Below are 16,549 nucleotides of genomic sequence, written 5' to 3' on the forward strand. Positions count from 1 at the left end.
CATGTGATAGATCTGATCTATATTGACACAACATTGAAAAATGAAATGCATTGTGAATCTTTTCCAACTCTGACGGTAAAGCTAGCTGATATGCAACTGGCCCTATTCGTTCAACAATCTCGTACGGTCCGATAAATTACAGACTCAATATGCCTTTGCGACCAAAACAAAGTATTTTCTTCCACGGAGATACTTTTAGAAATACTCTGTCACAATCTAAAATTCAATGTCTTTTCGTTTCAAATCCGTGTACGATTTCTGTCGATCTGAAGCTTCTTTTAAACTGTAGCGAATTACTTTCACTTTCTCTTCAGTCTCTTTAATCAAATCAACCCCGTGAATCTTTTTCTCACTAAGCTCGATCCAGTACAATGGAGTTCAACATTTGAGACCATACAATGCTTCGTACGGTGCCATCTTTATGCTCGATTAAAAGATGTTGTTATACAAAAATTCAACCTAGGATAAATATTTCTCCCAGTTTGCTTTGAACTCTAGAACACAACAATGAAGCATATCTTCGAGAATCTGTATTACTCTCTTAGACTGGTCGTCAGTTTGCCGATGAAATCCTGTAAAAATTCAACCTTGTACCTAGAGTTTCTTGCAATTTCTTCAAAAATCGTGATGTAAACCTTGGATCTCTATCCAAAATAATCGAAACTGGCACCTTGTGCAATCTAACGATCTCAGAGATTTACAATTCAACCAATTTATTAATCGAATAGTCTGTACGTACCAGAATGAAATGTGCAGATTTTGCCAGTTGATCAACGACAACCCAAATAGCATCTTTCTTCCTTTGAAACAAGGGTAATCCTGATATGAAATCCATCGTAACTCTATCCCATTTCCATTATGATATCATCACTGGTTGTAGCAATCCCAAGGCACTTGATGTTAGGCTTTTACTTATTGGCAAACTAGACATCTTAATACAAATTCTGAAATGTCTCTTTTCATACCCAAACACCAATAAACTATTTCAAATCATTGTACATTTTAGTACTCCCTAGGTGAACAGATAAACAACTACTGTATCCTTCGCTCAAGATTTTTTGTATGAGCTCAGAATTCTTTGGTACGTAGATTCTACCTCGGAACATTAAATAGTCATCAGATCTGATCTGATATTCTAAATCACTAGTTGACTCACATTGTACTATTTTAGATTGCAACTTATTGTCATAATTTTGAGCTTTACAAATTGCTGAAGAAAAATCAATTTAGCTTTTACTTCGGCTAATATCGAACCATCATCAGACAAAGTCAGTCTCGTATTCATCGTTCTCAAAGCAAATAGAGATTTTCTACTCAAAGTATCTGTGACTACATATGCTTTCCCTATATGATAATCAATTATTAACTCATAATCTTTCAATAGCTAAAACCATCTCCATTGTCACAAATTCAGATATTTCTGAGTCATTATATATTTCAAACTCTTGTGATATGTTAAGATATGACACTTCTCGCCATATAAATGATGTCTCCAAATTTTCAATGTGAAAACAATAGCGGCCAACTCTAAATCGTGCATCAGATAATTCTTTTCATGTGGTTTCAACTATCTGGAGGCATAAACTATCACTTTACCCTCTTGCATCAAAACACAACCCAAATCGTTCAATGACGCATCGCTAAACCCTACTCAGGTTGAACTAACACTGATGCCTTAGTTAAGAATGCTTTCAACTGTTCAAAACTCTGTTGACATTTCTCGGACCACTCAAATTTCACATCTTTCTGTAGCAACCTAGTCATCGGTGTAGCAATCATTGAAAATCCCTTGACAAAACATCGATAGTGGCCAGCTAGTCCCAGAAAGCTTCTGACTTCGAATACATTTCTCAGTGGTTTCCAATTAACAACGGGTAAAATCTTGCTCGGATCAACTCTTATACCTTAAGCTGAAAGAATATGCCCTCAAAATTCGACTTTCTTAAGCCAAAACTCACATTTACTGAATTTAGCAAATAGTTCCTTATCTCTCAAGGTTTGTAGCACAATCCTCAAATGTTCAGCATGCTTAGACTCATATTGTGAATAGATCAGGATATCGTCAATGAATACAACAACGAATCTATCTAAATACGATCTAAAAATTTGATTCATCAAATCCATAAAAACTGCAAGACCATTAGTCAATTCGAAAGGCATAATAAGAAATTCATAATGTCCGTACCTCATTCTGAATAAGTTTTTGGCACATCCGAATCTTTCACTCACAACTGACAGTAGCAAGATCTTAAATCAATCTTCGAGAACACTGTTGCCCCTTTTAACTGATCAAACAAATCATCTATTCTCAGTAATGGATACTTGTTCTTTATCGTAACCTTGTTGAGTTTTTGATAATCAATACACATTCTCATTGATCCGTCTTTCTTCTTTACAAACAAAACTGGCGCATCCCAGGGTGAAAAACTAGGTCGTGCAAAACCTCTATATATTAATTCTTGCACTGAGCTTTCCACTCTTTCAACTCTATTGGAGCAATTCTATACGAAGCTATCGGTATCGGTGATGTTCCTGGTACTAACTCAATAGCAAAATTGACTTCTCTGATCAGTGGTAACCCTGATAAATCTTCTGGAAACACATCCGAAAATTCACATACTATCGGCACTGATTTAATTTTCAATTCAGACACTTTTGTATCTAAAACATTAGAAAGATAAGCTTCACAACCTTTTTCTTACAAATCTCTGAGCTGACATAGACAAAATTACAACCGGAAATTCACTCGACTCATCTGATTCAATTCGAAGAATTTCACTATTCTGACATTTCAATTCAATAGTCTTTCACTTAAAATTTACAACGGCATCATACAAAGTCAACCAATCCATACCTAGAATTACATCAAACTCATCAAATTGCAATAGCATCAAATCAACCAGAAAACAGTAACCCCGAATCATTAAAGAACATTCTTGCAAACTTTATCAACTCGAACAAACTCGCCTAAGGGGTTCGATACTTTAATCACAAACGTAGTAGACTCAATAGGCAAACTCTTACTAAACACTAAATTCATACAGATATACGAATGAGTCAATCCAAATCAATCAAAGTAATCACACTAGTGTCATAAAGAGAAAATGTACCATTGATAACATCGGGTGATGACGCATCTTTGCGAGCGCGAATAGTGTAGGCTCTAGCAGGTGCTCTGGCATCGGATCCTATAGCCGAATCTTTTGTCATGCCTCTACTACTGGTCACATTTCCCACATTTCTTGGTGGCCTCCCTTTAGTGGCTGTGTTACTCGGTCTTGCATTCTGAATCTTATCTTTCTCCACTAATTCAGGGCAATCCCATAGGAAATGATCTTGTGAACCACATTTGAAACAAGCTCGATTATTTATTCTACATTCACCAAGATGTCGTCTTTCACATCGTTGACATTCAGGTCTATAATTTCTCACACTTCCAACACTCGATACTGATGTAGCTTGAGCTTTAGGACTTGAATACTGATTTCCACAATCTCTGTTCGAATACCCAATTGAAGCATTTGGACGAGTGTACAAATCTCTGGATTTCTTTGATGAAGATTGATATGACTTATTCATCGATCGTTTTCTCGAGTATTTAGCCTCTGAATCTTCTTTTCTTTTTTCTTTACTAAGCTCCTCGGCTTTGCAAGCTCTATCAATCAAGACAACAAATTCTTTCAATTCTAAAATTCCAACTAAAAGTTTAATATTCTCGTTCAGCCACTCAACGAGCTGTTTGCACATGATTTCTTCAGTAGAGACATACTTCCGAGCATGCTTACTTAGTCTTACAAATTCTCTTTCGTACTCGGTCACAGTCATACGGCCCTGTTTCAATTCTAGAAACTCATTGTGCTTTTGATCTAGAAACTGCTGACTTATATATTTCTTCCGGAATACGATTTTCCACAGAATTCCTGATACTAAAGTATTCCACCACTGATACGCAGTGTCCCTCAATAACGAAATGGCACATTTTAAACACTCGTCTGGCATGCACAAAAGTTCATCGCATACCTGAATAGTATTTTCAAGCCAAAACTCAGCTCTCTCAGGATCATCATCAACAGTAGCTTTGAACTCGTTGGTCCTATATTTTTGAATCTTATCAACTGGTGGCCAATTCAGTCATAGAAGTTCCACAACTTGAGGGACTACGGGAACCGGAACCGGTTGGGGATTAGGTGGGGGTGTTGAGAAGGCAGATTTGAAACTCCTTAAACAACTCATTCATCATTTGGAAAAAAGGCTTCTTTAGCCTCTCCTCTGTGACTATTCAAAATGGGTCTAGATTCAGATAGCACTGTCCCTTTAGTGGGAGCTGGCACATTACTTTTAACATCGTCAGCTACACCTCGATTGGGATCCATTTACTATATGAAAAAAAAGTTTAAATTGTCAGGAGTCATCAACTATCACAGGTTATATATGGCATGTATAGCCAAACTCTCACATATGCTATGTTAGTCCTAGAATTGACTAAACCGTAGCACTGATACCAATAAATGTAACACCTCTAACCCATATTCAATGCAGAATAGGGTTACAGAGCATTACCAAACTTATCTCACATTTAAACATACATTTCTCACACAATTAGTCAATTCAAATACAGTTCATTCACAACCAATTATATTGTCCCTAATACAAGCCTACGAGGCCCAAAACATACATTGGGAGTGGTTCGGGACTAAACCGATAACTTTGGAAACTCTTAGAATGTTTAGAAAATTTTTCTCAAAAATAGGGGACACGCTCCCGTGTGGTCCGCCCGTTTGTCTCACATGGCCAAAGGCACGCCCGTGTCACAGGCCGTGTGGACATTCGAAACAAAAGCACATGCCTGTGTCTCAGCCCATGTTGACCTCGTGTAACTCTCTGACTTGGGCCACACGGCCAACACACACGCTCGCGCGCCCTAAAAATGGCCATACACGCCCAATTGCCAGGCCGTGTGCTAGGTCGTGCCAAACTTGTAGGGTATACTGATTTATGCCACACGAACAAGTGAGACGCCCGTGTGTGAGGCCGTGTGAAGCATACTGGCTTGGTTTCTATTTCAACACCAGGGGACACATAGTTGTGTACAGGACCGTGTATCACACACGGCTGAGACACATGCCTGTTTCTTTGCCCGTGTGGACAAAAATAGGCTATTTACCAAGTCATTTTGCCACCCAAACTTGTGCAAACCTACACCAAACCAAAAGGCACTAAAACAAGGCATAAATAGGCATTCAATCAACCTCAACCAAGCATCGTTTATACCATTTCAATACCAACAATATACAAGACACAAAATATCCCAATATGCCATCCAATTCATACCAAATTTCACTTACTCAAACATAAAAAAAATGACCAAACTCAAATATGCATTATTTGGCCTAATCTCACAAGTATACCAATATCCACACCTCAACCATTTGATACTCATAATACCTATTACCATCAAGTAACACACAACCATCATCCAACACATTACACAAGACATAAACACAAATATATACATGATTCAAACATACCAAAATAAATCAACTTCCATGGCTATATACAAACTAAACTTTAAACATTTACAAGTCAATTCAAATGGCCAAAATCATTATCAACTCATAACCAAAATGACCAAAGTCCCTATACATGCCATGTAACGCCCCAATTTTCAGGATTTTCGAGATTCCTGTAATTTCCAATGACTTTTAGAAATACTATGTTTTGACTGTCTGTTGTGGGTCTGAGTATGTTGGTGGGCCTTTAAAAGGCCAAAGAGTAAATTTAATTCGAGGCAATTCCTGAATTTTTAATTTTGGGAGAGAGGGTTCTGGCGATATGGGCTTTTAAAATTGAGGTGGTAAAATAGGACACAAAAGATCTGTGGTAAAGTGGCATGTGGCGCCACCTAGGGGTTTGGGGAGTGACGTGTGGATGATTAGGGGGAGCTAGAGTTCAAGTCACAGGGTAAGCGTGTTGTTACTTTTATTTTTGTGTGCATGTGCCGGGCATATGATAGAGCTTAAGTGGAAATTCAGCTAGGGCTTTAGGAAGGTTGGGCCGTGGGTTTGAATGGCCATTAGGGCAAGCTTTATTTTCTTTTTGTTTTTTCGAATTAGGGTTAGCCACCTAGAGCCTTCACTTTCATTCTATTCTCTTCTCAGTGTCACAAAAAGCCGAAAAACACAGAGTTGGATCTCCTGAGTGCCGAATTCTTCCTTCTCTTCTCCTCTCTTCTTCTATTTTCTTTTTCTCCTTCTTTTCTTCTCTGGCCGAAACATTCCTACCATTCTACTCATCTTCTCTTTCATTCCCATTCTTTTCTAAACCTCTATAGCCGATTGCCATAAAAGCTGAAATCCCGAAAGTTGTTTCTTGTGCCGATTTCTTCTAGTTAAAATCCTCTTATTTTCCTCATCTCTTTTGGCCGATTTTCACATCCTCTAAACCTCAACCCCTGTCGGCAATACCACTACAAAAACCACCATACCAAATCATCTTCCACTTTACAGTTCCAAAAGCTGAAAACACCGTAGTTTTTAGGGACATATAGCCGAATCTTTAGATCTTTAAGATTCGATTTCTGCTAGTGTTTAAGGGCTGGATCTGCATCAGATCTGAGTAGAAACTGAAGTGGAATCGTTTTGGTTGAAAGAACCTGTGTGTGATCTAGAGGCTGCTGATCGAAGGCTTGGACAAGTGGAACGACTAGATCGAGATCTAGTCACTAGTTTTGGCAAAGGTAGGATCTCAAGGGCCATATGTATTGATGGCCGATTATGGTAAGTAAGTTTATGATGGTTGCCATTGTATTTTGGATCTGATATCTCTAGTGACCGATTGTAGGATATCGTGGGAGATTTCAGTAGCAGTTGTTGCAAATCAGGTGTGTAAACGACACCCATTAGTAGACTAGATCGGTAAAAGCCGAAAAGCCAAAATGCCAAAAAGTTGGCATTTCGAGAACTTGCGAGCGTGCGAACGCTCGTGGGATTTTTTGTATTGATAATTTTGGTAACTTCAACGGTAAGATTGCAAAGTGCGCAATTTCGTGCACCTCGGTGAATTTGGGCTTCGATGGGCCGAAATTGGGTAATAGGCTAACGGGCCCATTTCGGTAAAAATATCCGGTAAGTATTCTGAAGACATGTTAATAACTGTAATGAGCATGAAACCCTAAAAAGACTGATAAAATTACTGAAATACCTCTGTAAGGTAGAATTACCGTAATATCCCTGAAGGGGTAATTTTACGATTATGCCCCTCGAGGGTAAATAACTGTTCTTACGCTATAATCTGACTGTCTTTCTGAAGCATGCCTTGTTAATTATATATATTCTGTGTACACGTCATACTGCATGGGGTTGGGTTTTGTTATGGAGGAAGAACCCGTTCTGGTGGCTGTGCCACATATTCTGATATAAGAAGCTTTGCTACGGATTATAGTTAGTGCCGTAACCGGTGCTAACACTGCAAGTGTAGGGATGGCGAGGGTGATTTATTCCCCACAGGAGGTGTAGGGATGGACGGAGGCAAGTACAGGGTTGGATGGGGTTATCATGCATTAATCATATGAGACTCTTTTGTTATGGGCCAACTGTATTGAAATGGGCCCAACTGTGGAAATATGGGCAAGGCCAACATATCTCGACTTGTAATAGGGCTACGACCCAGATTGACACTGATATGGGCTAGGCTCAGTATACTCTGATACTGTAAGGGGCTATGGCCCAGATTAATATTGATATGGGCTCAGGCTCAGTTAACTCTGATTTCTGAATAGGGCTTAGGCCCAGTAGAGCTTGAACTGATTTAGGCTCTAGTTGGGTTTACTTTACACACTGAGTTTTCCAAACTCACCCCCTTTTTCCCATCTTAGTAGGTGAGCCTTAGATCGGTGGACTTGGAGCTGGAGGGATTCAGAGTGGCCATGTGGACTGTTTAAAGTAAGTGTTTATACCTTCACTTTTATTTTAGATTATTTCCTTTATGTTTTCGGGTTTTTAATTTGTAATAAGGCCGCTTTTATTATTTTTAATTATTTTTAGTATGTTTTGTTAACTTAGATATGATATTGTTTCAATTGTTTGAAATTGAATAGCTTTAGGGCGTGTTTTAAAAAGGTTACATGATTTCAAAATATCACGATAACAAAACAAAGCTTCCACAACAAAAACATTTTCAAAATTAATAACCTTTTTAAATAGTTTTAAACGAATTGGTTTTCCCTGAACAATCACTCAGTTAAAGTGTGGCAATGGTTGTGTGCATGTCTAGGATTGGATCCGTGGAGAGCTGGGTAATTAAGCAGTCTAATTGACTCACCTCCTTTTTACTGGCATCCTACCTGGTGCACAGCTTCCGTTCACTTTAATCTATAACGAGGATATTCTTTAAACACTAAGAAAGACTTTAGATAAAACATGACTTTTCTAGAAATGCTTCGATGTGACACGCAGGATTCAGTCGTAACGTCTGGGCTGGGTTTGGGGTGTTACATGCCATATACTCAAAACATAAGCTTAAAAGTACCAAAGTGATAGTAGGATAGTGTGACGTAGTCTCTGTTGATCCCCGAATCCGTGCCAGCTTTGAAGTCACTATAAAACATGGATAACTAAACAAAGTAAGCTTTATAACTTAGTAAGCTCATATGTAATAAACTCAATATAATCGTAAATACACAATTCAATATATCATTATGTAACTCATATTAACTAACAAGCCTTTCACTTATTCAATCATAAGATTATATGTGATCTTCACAAATCACTTCAATTTAAAGCTTATACGGTTCATGTACATACCTGCACCATGTCGTATCAGTCTTGTACTCAACCACGTCTTTCATTTACCCATTGAACCATTTGGAATACTATCGGATACACGGGAAACTCGCACCAAAGTGCCACATACATAGCTAATGCCATCTCAATCTCATATCACATACATGCTCACTCTCGAGCTATCAACGGGCCTGCTCACACAAGCTGTGGATTAAGACATAGCTACATGGTGCTGCTCACACAAGATGTCAAGTGACCGCAACACATGCTGGAATACTCAACCATCGGTAGGACGTACAGGACCAACCCCTGGATCACAATATCACAATAACCCCTAATGACATGTCATTTGTATCCTAATCTATTCCTAAGGTTCAACTGGGATTTTCACGTTTGTCGAATCATTAGCAAACATGTCTATAGTCTCATATTCACAATTTATACAATATCAAAGTATTTAAAATACATTTACAATGAAACTTATTACATACGAACTTACCTCGGATGCTAAAACGGCGAACTAAGTCAATTAGTCAAGTGCTTTGTTTTTCCCCCGATCTAGATCCGAACTTTATTTTTCTTGATCTATATAATATCAAATTTAGCTTATTCAATCATTACTCTATTCAATTTAATCCAAAATACACTTCAAGGGAGTTTTACGCTTTTGCCCAAGTATTTTATAACTTTTACAATTTAGTCGTTATTTCATAAAATCACAAATTCATGCAATTTAATACCAACCCATGCTAGCTGAATTTCAATTAGGTCCCTAGCAGCCCATATTTTTTCACATTTGAACCACAAAGTTTCCACATTTCACAATTTAATCCCTAATTTGTATTTTTACTAAAAATCACTTAACCAAACTTGTGTAACTAACATCAAACATTCATAATCTATCATCAATCATTAAAATACATGCTTATTCATCAATATAAACATCCTAAACCTTTAATAGTTTTGCAAATTAGTCCCTGGGCTGGCTAGACCTAGTTGTAACAATCTCAAAAACATAGAAATCAGTAAAAACCGAGTAATAAAACACTTACATGCATGGATATCTATGGTCGAATGCTTCAAAACCTTTCCATGAAGTTTTCAAGGTTAACTTTCGGTGGCTAAAACACTTAGGAAGATGACCATATGTTTCTTTATTATTTTAACTTAAGTTATTTTATAATTTACTAATTTATCCTTAATTAAAACATTAAAATTTCATATAAACCATGTACATAAATGTCCACCCACCTTAATAATGGTCTAATTAAAAAATAAGGAACTCCATTTTAATATTCCATAGCTATTAGATACCTTTAACTAATAGAACGTAATTTTTACACTTTACGCCATTTAGTCATTTTCATTAAATTAAACACTCAAATGATAAAATTTCTGAATGAAACTTTCACACAAACATACTATCATGCTGTAGATATTAAAATAATAATAAAATACTTATTTTGATCTTGGATTTGTGGTCCTAAAACCATTATTTTGATTTGACTAAAAATGAGCTATTACACTTTCCAAATAAGTAAAAAAGAGATCACTTTAGATTTTCTCAAGCAAAATAACATGCTGAGTTTAGATAAAAGAGATAATGATTTTTTAGAGAAAATAGATAAACTTTTTCCATGCCATCATCATGACCAATGTGGTCTTCGAGATTCGGCTATAACATCTAAGCTGAGTTTAAAGGGTTAAACAAAATCATCTAGTTAAGTAACTCCCAAGGAGTTATGCTTAAGTTAGAATGATGGCCAAATGTTACATGACTATTAGTACGTGTGAATGCTTAAGGTTATGTTTATGTACTAATTGGATAGAAATCCATGTCCTTACTAGTTGATCATGATCAAACCAAGGTGGCTTGATTCAATGGGTGTAGGAATTATTGTTGCAACGGCTTACAGATGTTTTCAAGGTTTAATGTAAGACATATGAATCATCTTAATGCATATTGTAATGTTACAAATTTTTCTTAATAAAAAGATATTAATATATGAATTTTTATTTTTAGTTCGAGATTAACACCAACTCCCTTATTGAGCGTACTCACTGAAAACAAATTGAATAGAAATAACTACAGGGAATGAAAAAGAAACCTAATAATTGTCCTGAGCTGTGAGAAACATAAAATAGTTCTTGATATTAAGTGCCCACCGACCACTCAAGCTGAGGCGAGAAAAGCTGGGAAGAGTCTAATGAGATAGCTTGTTGCTATATGCTGACAAGCGTGACTAATACTTTGTATAAGTAACTGGAGAGCTGTAAGATTGCTAGAGTGACTCTAGATAAGCTAGAAGACACGTTTGGAGGCCAAGATGCCTTGGCTTGATAGTCTTCCATAACTACCTTGATAAATGCCCAACAAAAGCCCAACACTTCAGTCAAAGACCATATGGTCACTTTTATGGGCTACTTTTTTGATGCCACGGACAATGACCAATCTGGACCAGAATACTCAAGTTGAGATGGTGTTAAAAAGCTTGTCAAAAGATTTTGTTGGTTTTCGGGCCACATATAACGTTGAAAAAAAAACCTAATGCTTACACAACTCATGAAGGAGTTACAATCCTATGAGTTGGTGTTGAACGATGATCATCCGGTCTGAAGAGAAAAAGTGAATATAATCATCTATTCTTCTTCAAAAGGGAAGGGAAAACATGCTAAGAAAGTGAAGGCTAAGGTCTTTGGGCCACCACAAGTGGAAAGGAAGAGAATCAGAAAACCTAAGGACTTATCTAAGTCTAAATGTTTCTTCTGCAATAAGAAAAGACAATTTAAGGTAAACTATAAAAAGTGGAAGGAATATCTAGCAACCAAAGGCAAATGTATGGAACTCTTGATGATAGAAGCTTGTTTAGTGGAAGATTCAATAGACCTCTAGGTCATTGATTTAGGATCCACTAATCATGTTTGTGTTTCTCTACAGAGTTTCGAGGAGACAAAAAATCTTAGAGATAAGAGCTTATTGTTGCAGACCGTGATCGAGACAAGTGTGGTAGCTAAAGTAATGGGAGACGTACATCTTTATTTTGATATTTTAGGAAGATTACTTTAAGAGACATTTTCTATGTACCAAGTTTCAAAAGAAACTTAATTTTCATTGCATGTTATTATAAAGACGGCTTGACCGTGACTTTTAATAATGAAATTGCAATATTTAGAAATCGCAATCTTATCTGTAATGGATGGATGTCAAATAATCTCTATTTTATCAAACCAAAGATGTACACACTGCTTGAGTCTAAAATATTGAATAAAAGGCTTAAAAATTCTCACTTTAATGAGACGTACCTTTGGCATTTTAGACTTGGTCGTATTAATCGAGAAAGAATCACTAGGCTTGTGAAAGATGACATTTTAAGTTTAGCTAAAGAAGTTGAACTTCCACAATGTGAATATTGCTTGGAAGGTAAGATGACTAAGAAATCTTATAATGCAAAACGAACGAGGGTCGAAAAACCCCTAGAACTTGTGCACACTGACATATGTGGCCTCACGAGCATTAGTGCAATAGGTGGTTACAAGTACTTTGTAACCTTTATTAATGACTATTCCAAATATAGTATGTATACCTGATGCATCACAAAAGTGAAACCTTTGATTAGTTCAAAGAGTTTCATCAAGAAGTGGAAAAACAACTAGGTTTACCCTTAAAGGCACTTCAGTTTGATCGAGGTGGGGAATGTTTATATGATGAGTTCTTAGGGTACGTAGAACAATGGAAATGTGCAAGTGTGCAAAATCGCTACAAGTTATAAAGTGACAAGTAAATGTTGAGTAATCGTGCCCATAGGGACTGTGAAAAGAATTATTTATGAATGCAATTAAAAACACTTTGGTGAAGAAAATTATTTTGATTTGAGGAGGTGATTAAAAACTAAGACTTTAACTAAGTAAAATAAATTAAAAGGAAATAAATGTTCCAATGCACGATTTCAAAAGATGATTTTAATAAAGATGACATAATTGTGTTAGATTAATTACATTTCTTAACTTAAAATTATTAAACTCATGTTCATGTTGTTACTAATAAAATGATGACAACTCAGTAATTTGCTAACTTATGAACAGACTCATCTACCAAAATCCATTTATCTCTTGACTATATCAATATGTCAATTCAACTGATTGAACAAATTTTAATTAGCAAATGTGTTAATGCACATACATACTTATGAAATCAAAATAGTCTCTTGTTCATATCTCTATGCCAATTCAAACAATTAATTCAATTTTCATAAGCACATAAAAGATTACGTGAGGTAACAATGTATCTCTACCTTGAAAAGGTTTAATCACAATAATCTTGCAAGTTATGTAAGACTAATGTATCGTTAGATACCGTTGCTAATTTAACCCTCAGGTACCTTAGATAATTAAACATGAACTAATTAAGTATTGTGTCAATTAATTACAATTTCAATCCGTTTAAATAATTAATTCATTAGTGACCTTACAATTGTAATGCAAAAATAACTTAGTCATGGTTGTACTTAATCAAACATCTTACCAAGACCTATAACAACACAAACACAATTATAATAAATTAAGTGAACAAAATGCAATCAACCTAACACGAATTAAATTTAAGCCATATTAATTAAATTAAACATATCAACATCACAAATATTCATAGGCATGTTCATAACAACAACAATCAAATTAAAATGATAAGGAACAAGAATCAAATCTGGTGTTTCTCCGAGGCTTAACTAGTTTGCTCCTCCTTCTCCGCTTGTCTTTGTTGAGCTACTGCTTCCATGAACACTTGAATGATGCTTCCAATGGTGGTTGAAAGACTCTTTATCAAGAGGTGAAATCGACAAGGGAATGAGGGAAAAATGAAGACCAAGGAAGGGGTTTTAAAAGGAGAGAGTGAGAAAAAAGTGAAAGGATGAAAGGGTTTGAGATGTGTTTGAAGTGAACAGCCAAGTGAGATATTTACAGGTTGAGTAGGCTGCTAAAAATATCAAAAATTTAGCAACCATAGAGTCCCCCCATGGCTGGCCAAACATGTGGCAAGTTTGAAGGTTTCAAACTTGCTATTTTAAGGTAGGGGCAAATCTAGGAAAGCATAAATAGTGGAGGGGTTTGAATGCAAATTGAAGGAGTCTTCAAGGGATATTTTGCGAGCTAAATAATCAGCCAAAAAATCTGATTAGGTCAGCATGTGGGATAGTTTTGGGCTGCCCAGTGCTCAGTTGGATTGGTTTTCTTAATTCAGCTTAACTACGTCTTTTTTTCATAAATAATTAATAATAATTTATTTAACCCAAATTAAATTGGATTAAAATTAAAATTAACTATATTATGAATTAATATTCATAATTTGGACAATTTTAGGTTGAAAAATTAAATTGCCTTGATGCTTCAGAATCGCTTTTCGGTTTTGCGATTTATTAGTGTCTGTCGAGTCAATTTTCTCCATTTGTGCGAATTTGTCAAAAATGAACAAAATTAATAAAAATTTGATATAAAATTGATTAAAATTTAATATTTTAATAATTTGATTGAAATTTAATTATTTTATAATTATTATATTTTTTGACAAGAATTTTACCAAAATTGCATGAATTTGAGTTAAAAAGGGCATGGAAAAGTGTGTATATTTTCGTGTTTCCACACCTCCAAACTAAATTCATTGCTCGTCCCAAGTAATGCACAAATTGAAAAGAATTTCTCGGAAACTGTAACACTCCAAACCCGTCCTAGAAGTTTGGCTCGAATCTGGCATGTCACTTTGAAGTGTTTTTCGAAAACCATGTTTCCATTAAAAATCCTTCTTAATAATTAAAAACTTATACCCTTTTTAAACCTTGTTAGAAACCTCAGCTGAATAACATTCTTGACAACTTTGTAAAAATCTTGGCAGTTGCGAAAGCTTGATTTAAAAACAATTGCGGTTACGTGATGTTTTGAACAACAGTAGTTGCTTTGGAAAACCATGTTCTAATACTAGCAATTATAAGAACAATAAATAAAATTCCAAATTTGAAATCCAGAAAATTGCAACTACAACCCATATAAAACATTTAAAAGTAATAATCAAAACTATAAAATAAACAGTGTGTGTGGCTTCCTCCGAGCCCCTCGCAGCCCCAATCCGTCTAAGGCTGGAAATTACCTAAAAGGTTAATAAACGGGGTGAGTTTACGAAAACTCAGTGTGAAATCCCCTACTATAAAAGGAACAGTCAGTCGTATAAAAGAATTAAAAGTCTGGCCCCAGCCTTACTTACAGTTTCAATACCAATTGGGCCTTAGCCCATTATAACAGACAGTACCAGATGGGCTTTAACCCACTACAGAATAAGAAACATTATCAGAACTAGAATCAGAATCAGAATCAGAATTAGGTGACAGAATCAGAATCAGAATCAGTATGAGGTAATAGAATCAAAATCAGAATCAGTATCAGGTAACAGAATCAAAAATCAGAATGTGAATGCAATCCCAACCCAATCCAGCCTATAACCAACCGCTACACTCCACCCGTACCAGCCCTACACTCCATGTGGGGAATAGCTCAACCCACCCAGCCCTACACTCCACAGTTGCAACATTGCTGCTCAGTTATCAGATATTGTGATAGAGTCACCAGAACAGATATTTGTGGCATAGCCACCAGAAACAGGTAATGTGGCAAAGCCACTTAACAGAATACGTGGCACAAAGCCATCGATAACTGCATTATGTTAGGCACATAGCCATCAACTAGAGTAATATAACCGGCACACAGCCTTAGGTAAATGTGATCGACACAGAGTCGTCAATAACCATATATTGGCACATAGCCTTAGGCAAATACGTTTGGCACACAACCATAATCAGGTTGGCACAGAGCCATATGTAGGTTGACACAAAGCCATAATCAGAAGGCTTTAAGCCATCGGTAGCTGTATCATGTTAGGCACATAGCCATCAGTGACGGTAATATAGTTGGCACACAGCCTCGAATTGGAATCAACGCTTTTTAGCATTCATTGCATTCATGCATCGGCATTGCATCACACGTACTAAAACTCACAAAAAACCCTAAAAATCATGGCAGTTACCCTAGAACATCGTTACGGTACAAGAGGAAAAAGAAGAGCAATGGATCAAAGGTTAGAGAGATTAGAACAAATGCAAAAAGAGATGCAGGATCAATTACAAACACGTATGCAAGAACAGCTTGCCAAAATCCAGTAAGATATGAGGGACCATATGTTGGAGTCCCAGAAAAGCATGATGGACCAATTAACTTGTCTATTGGCTGGCGGATTAGAAAAAGGGAAAAGCCCTTTGATCAATGCGGGAGAAGATAATGAAGATCCTACCTACCCTCCAGCTTTTGCCCCAGCGGAAGTTCAGACACAACCTGACATGTACCCAAGAAGGCCATTGGTCACAATTAGGCCCCAAACATTTCAGGCCGGTGTTTCAGCACCGATGAATTATCAGGCTGGCTCGGGCTCTAATCCGCGGGACAACCCAACCAACCCTGTGGTCCTCAATCTTGATGAAGTAATAGAAGCAGAAAAGACAAGGGTAGAACTCCCGAGAGAGCTTGAAGAAAGGTGTAGATGGTTGGAAGAAAAATTTAAAGAAATGGAAAGCACCGACTATCATGGTGGAATCGATGCTAAGGAATTAAGTTTAGTTCCGGACCTGGTACTCCCTCCCAAGTTCAAAACTCCAGAATTTGAGAAATACAACGGGACTAGCTGCCCGAAGCTCACATCACTATGTTCTGCAGACGAATGGCAGGCCATGTCA

The 16,549-nt window shown here is 36.6% G+C and overlaps 1 protein-coding gene across 1 annotated transcript; it reads right to left on the reverse strand.

Annotated features, from left to right (window-relative positions):
• Positions 1-3,057: 3,057 nt before the first annotated feature.
• Positions 3,058-3,579, reverse strand: LOC107917435 (uncharacterized). Its single transcript, XM_016846788.1, has one exon. The coding sequence runs from the start codon at positions 3,577-3,579 to the stop codon at positions 3,058-3,060; it is 522 nt and encodes a 173-aa protein (XP_016702277.1).
• Positions 3,580-16,549: the final 12,970 nt, after the last annotated feature.

This window comes from Gossypium hirsutum, chromosome A01 (genome assembly GCF_007990345.1).
Source record: "Gossypium hirsutum isolate 1008001.06 chromosome A01, Gossypium_hirsutum_v2.1, whole genome shotgun sequence".
Classification (NCBI taxonomy): domain Eukaryota; kingdom Viridiplantae; phylum Streptophyta; class Magnoliopsida; order Malvales; family Malvaceae; genus Gossypium; species Gossypium hirsutum.